The sequence below is a fragment of the Tamandua tetradactyla genome, chromosome 19, assembly GCF_023851605.1.
Source record: "Tamandua tetradactyla isolate mTamTet1 chromosome 19, mTamTet1.pri, whole genome shotgun sequence".
In the NCBI taxonomy this organism is placed as follows: Eukaryota; Metazoa; Chordata; class Mammalia; order Pilosa; family Myrmecophagidae; genus Tamandua; species Tamandua tetradactyla.
Genome location: NC_135345.1, coordinates 50,327,159 through 50,339,957, shown reverse-complemented (window position 1 = coordinate 50,339,957; position 12,799 = coordinate 50,327,159). Strand labels below are relative to the sequence as shown.

General features: G+C 36.9%; 1 protein-coding gene across 2 annotated transcripts in view; it reads left to right on the top strand.

The window, feature by feature from the left end:
- The window catches only part of CORIN (corin, serine peptidase), a 250,569-nt gene that overhangs the window by 221,552 nt on the left and 16,218 nt on the right, over positions 1 to 12,799 (top strand). For both annotated transcript variants that reach the window (XM_077136786.1, XM_077136787.1), the window contains exons 17-19: positions 5,560 to 5,676; positions 8,163 to 8,212; positions 8,364 to 8,538. In XM_077136786.1, coding sequence (XP_076992901.1) covers positions 5,560 to 5,676; positions 8,163 to 8,212; positions 8,364 to 8,538 — 342 coding nt within the window. The remainder of the gene's footprint in view (positions 1 to 5,559; positions 5,677 to 8,162; positions 8,213 to 8,363; positions 8,539 to 12,799) is intronic.

Below are 12,799 nucleotides of genomic sequence, written 5' to 3'. Positions count from 1 at the left end.
TGAAACTCATCTGTTGCTGATTACATCTGCAGTCGGCTAGGAGGCGTGCCTGCTGCAATGAATGATGTTTGACTTAATTGGCTGGTGCTTAAATGAGAGAGTGCCACGCAGCACAGCCCAAGCAGCTTGGCATACCTCATCTCAGCACTCGCAGCTCATCCTAGGCTTTTGGAGATACAGAAAGGAATAACCCTGGGGAAAGTTGTTGGAACCCAGAGGCCTGGAGAGAAGGCCAGCAGAGATTGTCCTGAGCCTTCCCATGTAAGAAGGAACCTCAGATGAAAGTTAGCTGCCTTTCCTCTGAAGAAGTAATGAAATAAATCCCCTCTTATTAAAAGCCAATCTGTCTCTGGTTTGTTGCATTCTGGCAGCTAGCAAACTAGAACAGAGGTGACAAAACAATAGTAGTTTATTGTCTCAGTTCTGGAGGCTAGAAATCTGAAATCAAGGTGTTAAGTGAGCCATACTTCCTCTTAAATCTGTAGGTGGAGAATCTGCTTCATGCCTTTTCCTACCTTCTGTCGGTTTGCTGGAAATCCTCGGTGTTCTCTGCTTCAGTTGCTGCATAGTGTTCTCCTCTCTTCTGTTTGTCTATATCCAATTCTCCCCTACTTATAAAGATAAGTTGCATTGGATTTGGGCCCATCCAAATCCAGTTTGGCCTCATCTTAACCAATAACATCTTCAAGGACCTTATTTCCTAATCAAGTCTCATTCACAGGACTGGGGGTTAGGACTTGAATGTGTCTTTTTGGGAGATGCATTATGACCCATAGCAAAGGGTTACATGGGTTGCCCCTACCTGGAGCTTGGTCCTTGTTCTAAATGTGTTTAAAATGTGGTCTCAGACAAGCAGTATTCACAGCACCTGAGATCTTGTCAGAAACGCAAGTTCTTTGGGCCTCATCTTTGATCTGCTGAGTTAGAAAGTCTGGAGATGGGGCCCAATAATCTGTACTGTAACAGGCCCTCTGGGTGATTTTTAGGGATGCTAAAGTTTGAAATCCACTGTCCCAAGGAGCCCACGAGTTCTATATTTGAAGCTGGCAAATGCTTGTCAGGGTAAAAAGATAGAATACGTTTTCATTAATAGCTTGTTAACTTCAGTTATAACATCTAAATATGTAGTCATATGATACGTAGGCCTGTTTTTATACTCTTGCATAAAAGAGCAACAAATGGTTGGGGTGGATCTGTACCATCGCCTCAGTTTTCTGAGCCTGTCAAATGAGGGTGCTGGAATAGACCATGGCTTAAATTTCCTTCTTGGTATATGACTCTATGGTTGCTTTAGAGGCATTTGCGTCTAACTTCATTCCCTGCACAGAGTCGTAGGATACAGTGACTTTGATGTTTGTCACTGGCAAAATGCTTTTTTGCTCTCTTGCCCTCTACCCAGGGAGAGTAATTTAATTTTCTCACGTCATATAATATGGAAAAAGATGTTAAATATTCGAGTCAAAAGAACACAAATTTCAAACAAAATTTGAGCAGGTAACTAAGTTCTGGATATATTTTTATAGCCTGATTTATATTATATACATAGTTTAAAAAATGGAAAAAGGCAGACATGTTCTTGATAAGTGTGAGAGGAAACTCCTAATATCAACTAAAATTTTAAATGTTGGTTTGGTGATTTTATTTCTAAGAAGTTATTCTAAAACCATATTTGCATATGTATGCAAAAGTAAATGTTCAAGACTGTTAACTGCAGCTTTTTTGTTATAGCAGAAAAATTGGAGACAACCTATATGTGCATCAATAGTGGACTGATTAAGTAAATGTATGTACATCCGTATAATGAAACTCTACACAGCTCTAAAAAGAACACAGGGCAGGCCACAGTGGCTCAGCAGGCAGAGTTCTCGCCTGCCACGCTGGAGACCCAGGTTCGATTCCCGGTGCCTGCCCATGCAAAAAATAAAAAAATAAAAGAGCATAGTGTGCACCATTAATGCAGAAGGGCCATGTACAATTTCAGGAATTGTACCCTGGCATCAGATTAGAAGGATTTAAATACCAGTTCTGCTATCTGTTAGCTGTGTGACCTTGGGCAAATTACTTATTTTCTTATTGCCTCAATTTTTTTTCATCCCTCAATTGGGGAATTATTATAGAGCCAAGTGTTTTAGTGCTTAGCATATAGGAAACAGCTAACAAATGTTAACTAATATTATGGAAAGACTTCCAGTATAGATCATTAAATGAAAAATCATCACCACCAACACCAACCATTACTACAAAAGTATGTTTGCATGAATAAAAAAAAATAAAATATATAAAAATTTTTTAAAAAGGCTTGGCAAGGATTGCAAACACTATTTACAGTGATTGTTTCCTATGCCTCTGGCATGGGAAGAAGACAATTTTATTTACATTTTTATAATTTTTATATTTTTTCCATGTACACACATTACTTTTATAATTAAAAAAAATTAAAATCATGCAGATTTAATTTTTTAATGTGATGCTATAGGATGGTAGACATGAGCTCATAGGATGACATTTTGTGCCGAAAGACCTATTTTTCTGCATGAGAGGCATGCTAGTGTTTAAAACTTTCATGGAAAACTAATTTTCATTATGGCATTTCCTTCTTCTTGATGAGGGATTGCTCATATTTTCCACTTGATATAGTTGAGACATTCAGGCTAAATTGCCTTTCTTCTTAGAAGTCAATGAACGAGCTGCATGAACTTCCCATGTGCAGTGCTTTGTGGAGTCCTTTGTCGGGTAACTGAAAGGGCTTTGCAAGTTGAAAAGGTCAAATTTCCTTTACAATAACATTCCTATCCAATATCAATGGAAATCCTACACTGAACTGTATTCCTCATGCAAGTCTCGTCTTGCCGTATAAATACTTGTGTAAGAATGACTTGAAAAAGCAACAAAATCTGAAATTGATCCTCTTTTGTTGTATGTCAGTGAAATGCCTGGATTTAGGAGGCCCATAGGTTGTTCAGTTGCGGAATGCAATTCTCAGGAAGCAGGTATCAAGAAAAATGCCATGAGTAGTAAGTGTAGCCTCTGACTTTTATACTTTCCATCCCACTATTACTCCATATACAGCACTCCTGGGGTTGCTAGAAAACAGACTCTTAATTTGGCAGAGGAAAAGAGGTCTTATTTTGCAGTCAGTTTTGTGAAGTCTTCAGTAATTTAACAATAATTCAAGTTTGTAAATAAATTTAAATCTTGTGCAATTCTTCTTAGCTTGGTCAAGATTGATGGCATTTGTTTGAAGATGAAATGATTAGAATTCATTATTAAGGACTCTGTTTTGTTTCAACTCATTCTAATATCAAGTATTCTCTTTTGTTGTACCCTAATTTTAAACAGCTTTATTCGATATAATTCACATGCCATTCAGTTTATTTATTTAACATGTACAGTTAAATGGTTTTCAGTATATTCCCAGATATGTGCAATTAATATCATGACAGTTAATTTTGGAACATTTTCATCTACTAAAAAGAAACCCATGCTCTTAAGCCATCATCACCTTATTCCACCATCACTTCCCGCTCCACAGCCATAAGCAATCACTAATCTACTTTCTGTCTCTCTCTATATCCTGGACTTTCTTGTTTCATATGAAAGGAACTATATAATATGTGCACTTTTACAACTGGCTTCTTTTACTCAACATAATGTTTCAGAATTCATCCAAGTTCTAGCATATGTCAGTACTTCAGTCCTTTTTAACTTTTAATTGTGAGGATGTACCACATTTTGTTATCTTTTGTCCATTGATGGATATTTTGGTTGTAATGCTACTGGAAACATTTGTGAACAATTTTTCGTGTGTGTTTTCAATTCTCCTGGCTGTATACCTGGGAGTGGAATTGTTGGGTCATATTGTAACTCTAGATTTAATCATTTGAGGGATTCCCAGACTGTTTTCCAAAGTGGCTGTACCATTTTACATTCCTACTAGCAATGGACGAGAGTTCCAATTTCTCCACATCCTTGCCAACATTTGTTATTTATTTTACTTTTTGCTTCAAACCATCCTAGTGGGTCTAATGTGGTATCTCATTGTAGTTTGATTTGCATTTCTCTGATGCCTAATGATGTTGAGCATCTTTTCCTGTGTTTTTTGGCCATTTGTATCTCTTCCTTGGAGGAACATCTATTCAGACCTTCTACCCATTTTTAAGTGGGTTATTTGTCTTTTTATTGTTGAGTTGTTCCCTTATCATTTTTAAAAATTATAGGGCTCGGGGAGGACTTTGTTCCTTTCATATTGTGTGATTCCAATAATTTTTAAATAATTCATTATAAGGTGAAATGATAATTTTTCTTTAATACCCCTGTACCTTTTTCCTCCTTTCCTCCCACCCCTACTTTTTTTGTTGTTGTCACAAAAAAATGTCATTCCGTTATCATAAAGAAAATCAGTAAACATGCATACTTGGTTATACTCTATATTATGATATTTCCAGGTTTCATTTGGACCCTCAGTCATGCTTATCAGTCGTCTAAGTTTTCTTTGACGTGTCTTTCCAAATACTTCCACTAAGGAACAATTCCAAATATATGCCTCTTTCCTCATTGCCATGCAGCCTGCCACACCCCAACTTTCATTTCACCTCCTACCTGAAAGATAAGTGGATTATCTGTTTTGAAGTCTCTTTATGTACTTACTACTCTTCTCCCTGCTCCAACTCCAACAAAGTGTCAGTTTTCTTTTCTTTACCACCGTCTAGTTTCAGAAGAGTTATAAAGATAATTCCTCTTCTGCACTTGATATCATCAGGTGATTAATTTTTATTTCAATTTTAAAACCAAAATACTTTCTTCAAGTATGGGTTGTCTATGAGAAGAACCAACTATTCCAAGAATAGGCTATTTTACGTAAAAACCAAAATAGTTTTGAAACTAAGGTTTTAATCTTGAAAAAAATGTACCCATATCTATTTAAATGATGAATAAGAGGCATACACAGGAAATTTTTTTGGAGGTTGAGGAATATAGGTAAAGAGGGAAATAATGTTATGTAACTCTACATCTATTTTCCAAAGTCCGTCCTAATTTTTAGCACATAAAGATTTTGTAATATGTTGAAAAAAATTCCACTTCCAATATATTATACTGTCTAAATAGACAATAAAGACCATTGATTATCTTTTTTATTATTTATTTTAATTTAAGGTGTTGCTATATTACAGGATAAGAATGAGCAAGAAAGAAGGAGATAAACCTCAGCTAGATAATTTTATTTTACTTTTGATCCCTGCTTCAAGTTGCTCTTGTGTTTTATATGTTGGGACTGATTTCACATATATTTACTGATACACCATCAAGTTCAAATAAATGTCAGGAGAATGAATGACTAAAATAACTTTAGAAATTTGGATCTTTATTGCTGAATAAGCATCTTTCTCTTTTACTGATCACATTCCAAGTCAAATGTCTCCTAATACAAATCCCTGTCTTGAAAGAGTGAATTATCATTTAGTACTTCTTTTTGCAAGAGAATGAGTGCTACATAATGATAATTCCTGATCAAAGATCATTGCATTTTGAATATTTATTTGTTGTTTGCCCTTAAATTAGAGAGCCATCTGTGACTGAATCAATACAGGAACAGGAGCAAGACCAGCCATGGCTAAGGTTACGTTCCAACTGGGAAAGCTCCAATGGGACCACTTTGCATGAGCTGCTGGTAAAAGGGTAAGAAACCTTCATAAGAAATGTGTGGCGTCATATTGTGAAGCAAGAGGTTATCAGCAAGGCCTTTCTTCCATTTCTAACTTAATCCCAATTTTTCACATCAATAAAGAGCTATTGATTCTTAAATTTCAACATTGGTTCTAGTTCTTCTTTCTAGACATAGATTTTTTTTAATATTGTTTAAATATGTTCTTTTTGATAATTACAGAAACTACTGTGCTGAGGAGGGAGGAGCCTGGATTCTAATCTTGGAGTTTTTGATAACCTTCTTGAAAGTGCATTCTCATGGCTTCATGTCCTACATGTGCTAGCTACATGGAGCTAGTTAACACAGGGACTTGAAGTCTTAAAATTGATTATACTTGGAGAGTCTGAGAGAAGAATAGGAGACACAGAATGAAATTACTAAATATACTTGAAAGTACACTTCTGAAAATTTCTTCTCAAAAATCACAGCGCATTTAACGGGGTTGCCTCCCTTGCCCAAAAAAAGGAATTGGGGATGGGCTGCAGGAGGAAGATAAGCTGAGAGAATTAACACTTATTAAGTGCTTATGACATCACAGGCACATAATCAGGTAGTTTTAAATATATTAACTCATTTTATCCTCACAAACAGACCCACAAACCAGCGACTTTTATCCCATTTTTTACAGACAGAGGAAACTAAGGTGTAGAATACTTAATTCATTTGCTTAAAGATCACAGTCCATACATGGTAGGTGACAGTCTCTGAATTCTAAACAAATTAATCTGACTCCAAAGCTTTTAATAAATGCTGGGGAAACCTCTTCTTTGGCATTCCAAAGGAGCAAAGTAAACGTGGGCCATTTTCCTTTGGAATGTCTTGACATCTTTCCCACTAGATCAAACATTTATTGTCTCTTCAGTCAGTTTTCTGAATATTTGTCAACTAAACAACCTCTTTCAAAACAATGGCCTGTGTCTTACAATAATTTGTTTCTCCAAAGTAGGAATGCAAGAAAAACCATGTCAGGTCGAATAAAGACAGACAGACAGGCATCCATACACACAGGTAGCTAGATAAATGGATAGATGGATGGATGCAAGGTGCAAGGATGGATGGATGCATGGATGGATGCATGGACAGATAGATAAGCTTTAAGTTGGGAGTTGGTAGACCTGATTCTAGTCTTGGCCTTCTAACTAAATGGGTGATCTTAAATAACACATTAGCCCACAGTTTCCTATGGAATAAAGAGGTTGGGATAGATAATCTTTGATCTGAAATTTGACAAATAACAACTAATTTGTTGATATATCCTCTGGGCCAGGTTCATTGCTAGGCTATGAGGGATAAAGAAGTGAATGAGGAAACAAGAGCCCTGTTCTTGGGGAACATCTATTTTATGGGTAGAGAGAAAGACTATAAACTAGTAAACAAAAAGAATTTCAGATATCAGGAAGTGCTACAAAGAAATTAATGGTAATGGGTTGGAGAGTAAGGAGGAGATGCAACTTTAGATGTGGGAAGATAAACAAATGTGCTCTTTCAGTATTATATAACTTATTGTTATATATGTAGCAAGAAATGAAAGCACGGTAAATCTTTAAAAAGGAATGTGGAAATGACATATTTAGGGATGTATTTTTTCCTGAGAGATCTAGGAGTAGATAATGCCCATTACAGTATTTTTGAAAGTACAAAATTGCTCTTTCTCTTTAAGTTGTGAATAGATGATGCTTCTTGGTTGAAAGAGAACTTAGTGATTAAAATTAACGTTCCCCAAACTGAATTCTCTTATACAACCACTTTGATAGATGCTTAATCATGGCCCATTATCTTGCCTTCAAAGGTTAACTCTAATTAATAGAATGTTCTTCCTTTCCTGAACACACACTTTCTATCATTTCTATGTACTGTTTGCTCCTGCCATCTAGAGTTACACAGAATAGAGTTTAATTCCCTTTTCCTCCTGCCCACTCCTCATTTATTCAAAATTTAACCTGGAAGCTTGGCAAGATTCTTTTCTAGTTGAAATATCCAGTCCCTTTATCTGTTCTTTTAACTTGTGAAGTAGGATTTTATTCTTCTCAGACTATTTCTCTGCATATTTTGACCCTTAAGCATAAAAATCTGGTGTTCCTTCCTCACCATAGATTCTGAGAGGTACCTCCATCCCCTCCTCTCCCTTCCCCACCCTGTGAATAATGGTTTGAGTTAACTTTCTGGAAGTACCACCGGCCAAAACGATGTTGGGGAACTGGTAACAATAGTTTCTGTCCCTACCAAACAGTGAAATTATATTATGCTATCAGTAACCTAAAGAAACACACTCCATTTACCTTGCTTCCAAGATGATATCAGATCTTACCCCTGCTTTGAGAATTCCTGCATTAAGAGAAATCATTGCTCAAAGAATATGACAGTCGATCCTATATCTACTACCTTCACTCATAAAGCGTTTGAAGTGAATAGTGAATATATAGCTTAATAGTATGCCATTTTGTGTTTCCAAATCTAGGCAGTCTTGCCAGAGCAGAAGTAAGATTTCTCTTCTGTGTGCTAAACAAGGTGAGAAAATTACTTGTATAACAATGGGATATAAACTTAATTTAATGGATTGGCTCAGGGGGGAAATGATCCCTTGGATGCGACAGCAACAAGCTACACATTTAGCTGGGTTTGCTGGTGAATCGTAAACTCTCTTCCTGCTTCCTGGTAGACTGCGGGCGCCGCCCTGCTGCCCGAATGAGCAAGAGGATCCTTGGTGGTCGGACAAGTCGCCCTGGGAGGTGGCCATGGCAGTGTTCCCTGCAGAGTGAGCCCAGCGGACACATTTGTGGCTGCGTTCTGGTTGCCAAAAAGTGGGTTCTGACAGTTGCCCATTGCTTCGAGGGGTAAGCTGCAGCTTTGTGTTGCCGAGATGTGATCATTTTATCACTTGGGGATTCTAAAAGGGGTATATGTAACTGAGACTTCAATAGAAAAGCCATGGTTGGTCTACTTCCCAGTTTTTTGTCTGCCCAGATCTTTCCACTCTCAGTGTTGTCATGTGATATATAGTCTACTTATTTATTGACAATGGATGGATATTGCTTATGATTTGCATTCTAGGGAGGAAGAACGAGTTTACTCTCCAGCCAGCGTTAGCCTACCCCAGATCCAAAAGGTCCCCATCTGTCCCGGTTATTTATTGCTATATGACTTAAGAGCATAAAACAACCATTTGTTATGCTCACAGATTCTGATGGTCAGATATTTGGACACAGCATAGCAGGCACAGTTTGTCTCTGCTCCACAGTGTCTGGGGCCTTAGCTGAAAGATTCAGCTCTTCAGCTGTAATCATCTGAAATCTGGCAGTTGCTGCTGCCTTCTGGACATCCCCCAGAGTGGCCTTCCCATTAAGAGAGCCAGAAGAAGTGGTATCATTTTTTTTGACCTAGCTTCCCAACATTTGTTCTGCTGTAGGTTGGTCAGACGTGTCAAAGGCCCCCACTCAGATTCAAAGGAAAGCAACACAGACCTCTCCTCTCAATGGGAGGAGTTTCAAAGGATTTAGGACGTGTTTTTGAAACCTCCATATCATCCATTTTTCTATCTACTTTTAATAAATTTTACTTTATTTGAAAGTTATATTGTATAATTATAAAAATCTATAACAAAAATAATCCACGGCCCTATTATCTAAATAAATTGATCATTTTTGTTCAGCCAGGTCAATTTTTAGGATAAAATGCCTTTCTGTCTTTTTTGCCTATTTGCCTATTGCTACTTTATCCTCAGATTTGCCACTTATTGACTGTGTCCATGGGTCAATTTAATTAACTTCTTTGGGTCTCAGTTTCCTCATCTGTAAAGGGAAATAGCAGTCCCTACCTCACAGGGTAGGTGTGGGCATTGAGGTAATCTGTGGGAATCCTTAAGGACAATGCTTAGCATCAATAAGCCATCAATCAAGGTAAGCTTTTCTTTTAAAAAAATTATTGCTAAAAATACTCATTCTATGTTTTTCCCTTAGTATTATGGCATGAGTATTTTTGCATCTTTCTAGCATTGTGTTATCTCCTTCCCCTACTGTCTTTCCTTTACTAACCCATCACCCTGAAAGTAACTCCAGATACAGCCTGGTAAATATTCCTCCACAGTTATAAACACATACATTTGTAGCATGATGCCATTATTTATTTTCACAATTAAGGATTACACTATCTTCTTTTGTTTATAAGTTGCTTTTCTCATTTAGCCATATATCATGGTAATCCTTCTAGGTCAGTTGATATAACTCCAATTCATTCATTTTTCCATGCTAAGTGACTTTCCATCACATGGATTTACCTTTACTTAAATTGGTCCCCAGTTGATGGACATTCAGGTTAGATCAAGCTTGCTGCTATTTTAACAATGCTGTAATAAATCACTATTTTCAAAGGTACTCTTCTACTGGTATTGTTTCCAGAGGATAGAGTCCCAGCACATCCTATATAATGGGCTCTAAGTGCCATATAGGCAAGAAAGAGATGGATACATATTTCCATTCTCAATGAGCTAACCTGGTGATAAGACAGACATTTAAACAAATGATTAGAATACAAATGTGACATGTGATTATAAAATGGACTTATGTATATCTAGTTTTTGTATTACTCTTTTAGTAGAAATAAAATACAAAAACATCAAACCAGCATCTCCTCTGAGAATTTCTAATGTGCAACTCAGAGTAACTGGAAGAATCTGCCTAGTATGTATGTCAAGGAATACACTGCAATGCTATTGCTTCAGAAGGGCCAGATGTTTCCAGATGTCTTTTCCAATTCTGATTTATAACCCTATGATAAGCGAAAGAGTATACTGGCAAAAGTACATTAATCAAAAGATGATTACCTAAATAAATCTGACAGTTCTTTTAGGAGACCATAGTCTATATGTGCTAGTTGATCCAGGTTCATATGCTACTTTGTCATTTCCACATGTGATGCTCAGGTTTCTGCTCTCAATGACAGAGCTGTGAAGTCAAGGAGAAATCTTGCAATAGAGAATAAATATGTGTTTATAATTATGGAAAAGGATATGATATCAAAGCTTGGGTGAAATTCCATGAAACACTATGTGAAACTGTCAAGAGGGGTCTAGCCCATCCATAAGAAGTTAGAAATTGCCTGATTTCAAACAAGCGTTTGCTTGAATGTGTTTTAACAACCAAGTTTCTATTTTATCATCTCTCTAGTTTCAGGGGATTTATGATTCCCTGAAAGTTTTGGGGAACTACTAATTGTAAGCCCTAGTCTCTGCTAGAGCCATCAATTGTTGCAATTAATGGGATTTACTTCATATCCTGATCTTGCACTTTTGCAAAGCCCAGCATGACCCATTTGTAGGTCTTTTGAAGCCTGTCCCTTTTAATTACATTGGTGGAAAAAAAGAAATTTATTTTGCTCTTTTACAAAGAGGTATAAAAAATTCCCCAATGAAAATTAAAACAGAACATGAGATACTAAGTTGACCAGGACAAATCCCACATGTGCTAATAACAATTCAACTTCAAAAGTTCTAAGCGAGAAAGCCTTGGACTTTCAGGGCTAATTTAACAAGCAATTTCCCTGCCTTCTTCCATTTCTTAAAGACTTAAGGACAAGTTTAAGGATTTAAGGCACTTAAAATGACAATTATCAGAAGCATCTAATTATTCTTCAGGAAATCTTCATGGGAAATTATTGTCCCACTGTGTGGCCAGAACCCTTAATGCTAGCAAATCATCCACATCTTGATTTTTACCACACAAGCCTTTCAACTTCACCAAAACTTTTGGTTGCTTGTCTGTACTTCTCCCGCTATTATCTCAGCCCGTCAGTCACCTCCTTATCTCCTTTCCTTCCCTAATCTACTTAGTTCCCTGTACACAGTCTTCTCACCAGTACCTTTGACTTCTTTATTCTTAGCTCTTTCTACAATGCTCACCAGGCAGAACTCCAACTGAGCCAATGTAAATACCACATTTCCTAATCCTATATTCATGAACTTTAGAACTAGTGAGAACATTTCCCAAGAATACAGATACCATGTATGAAATTCAATATCTATTGACCTTTACTTAATATTACTCAGTAATTATTTCACCTATCTCTGGAAAGCTTCCTCTTTCATTGTCCACAGAATGAAATCATCGTGCCTGCCCATTTGTTCTGATCTAACAGTCTTTTAATACACTTAGAAAAGGAAGTGAGAGGTTTGACCTGACTTTTTTTAAATTACAATCGCCTTTTTTTTCTTCAAGTCAATTACCAACTAGAAGTTGGTACAGTCATGTACAATTTGTTTTTCAATTCCATTTACTTGAGGGATTTGATCCATTGCCATCAGTAACAATGTCCACTAGAACAGATATTATCCATTTGGGATCCATACTTCCCCTGGCACGTTATTTATTTATAATCAATAGGGAGTGACCAAGTATAGTTTTAAAAAGCCCTAAATGACTCTGAACTGACCCATACTCCCCACTCCTGCCTCTATAGAGGTACCGTCTGTCATCCTTCCTCTCTCCAGCAGAGATGGGTCTAGGATGTAGCCAACAGTTGGCTTAAACTAGCTATCTTTCTCGGGTCTACTCTCTTCCTGCCTTTAACTTAAATTTTGTATTTATTTACTCATTTCTTCATCTTAGCTATCTAACCATGCCATTCACTCTGCATCTGCACCTGAACAACTGAACATTACTGGAGAATATAATACATGCAACTGCTAACTGAGCTCATTTCAAATGTATGGTATGAATTTCCAATAAGTATCTAACACTATGGGACACTATAACTGAAAATCACAATAAGGTCACTTTTCTACCGTCAGAGACAGCTATTTGCTATGTTCTTCTCTCTCCCCAAATCTCCATACCCTTGACTGACCTCTCTTCATATGCATTGGAAAAAACATGCTATCAGATCTTTTGCTTAATCTCATCATCATTCCAACAAGCTACCTGCTTCTACGATGACTTCCCTTTACCTTCCTGTGAGTTAGGATGCAAGATGTGTCTCTGCTACTATTTAAGGCCAATCACATTCCCTCTCACCTTTGCAAATACATTACTCTTAAAATCACATTTCTATTTTGTATCATAATTTCTTCCTTTTTTGAAGGATCATTTCCTTCAGCAAATGTGT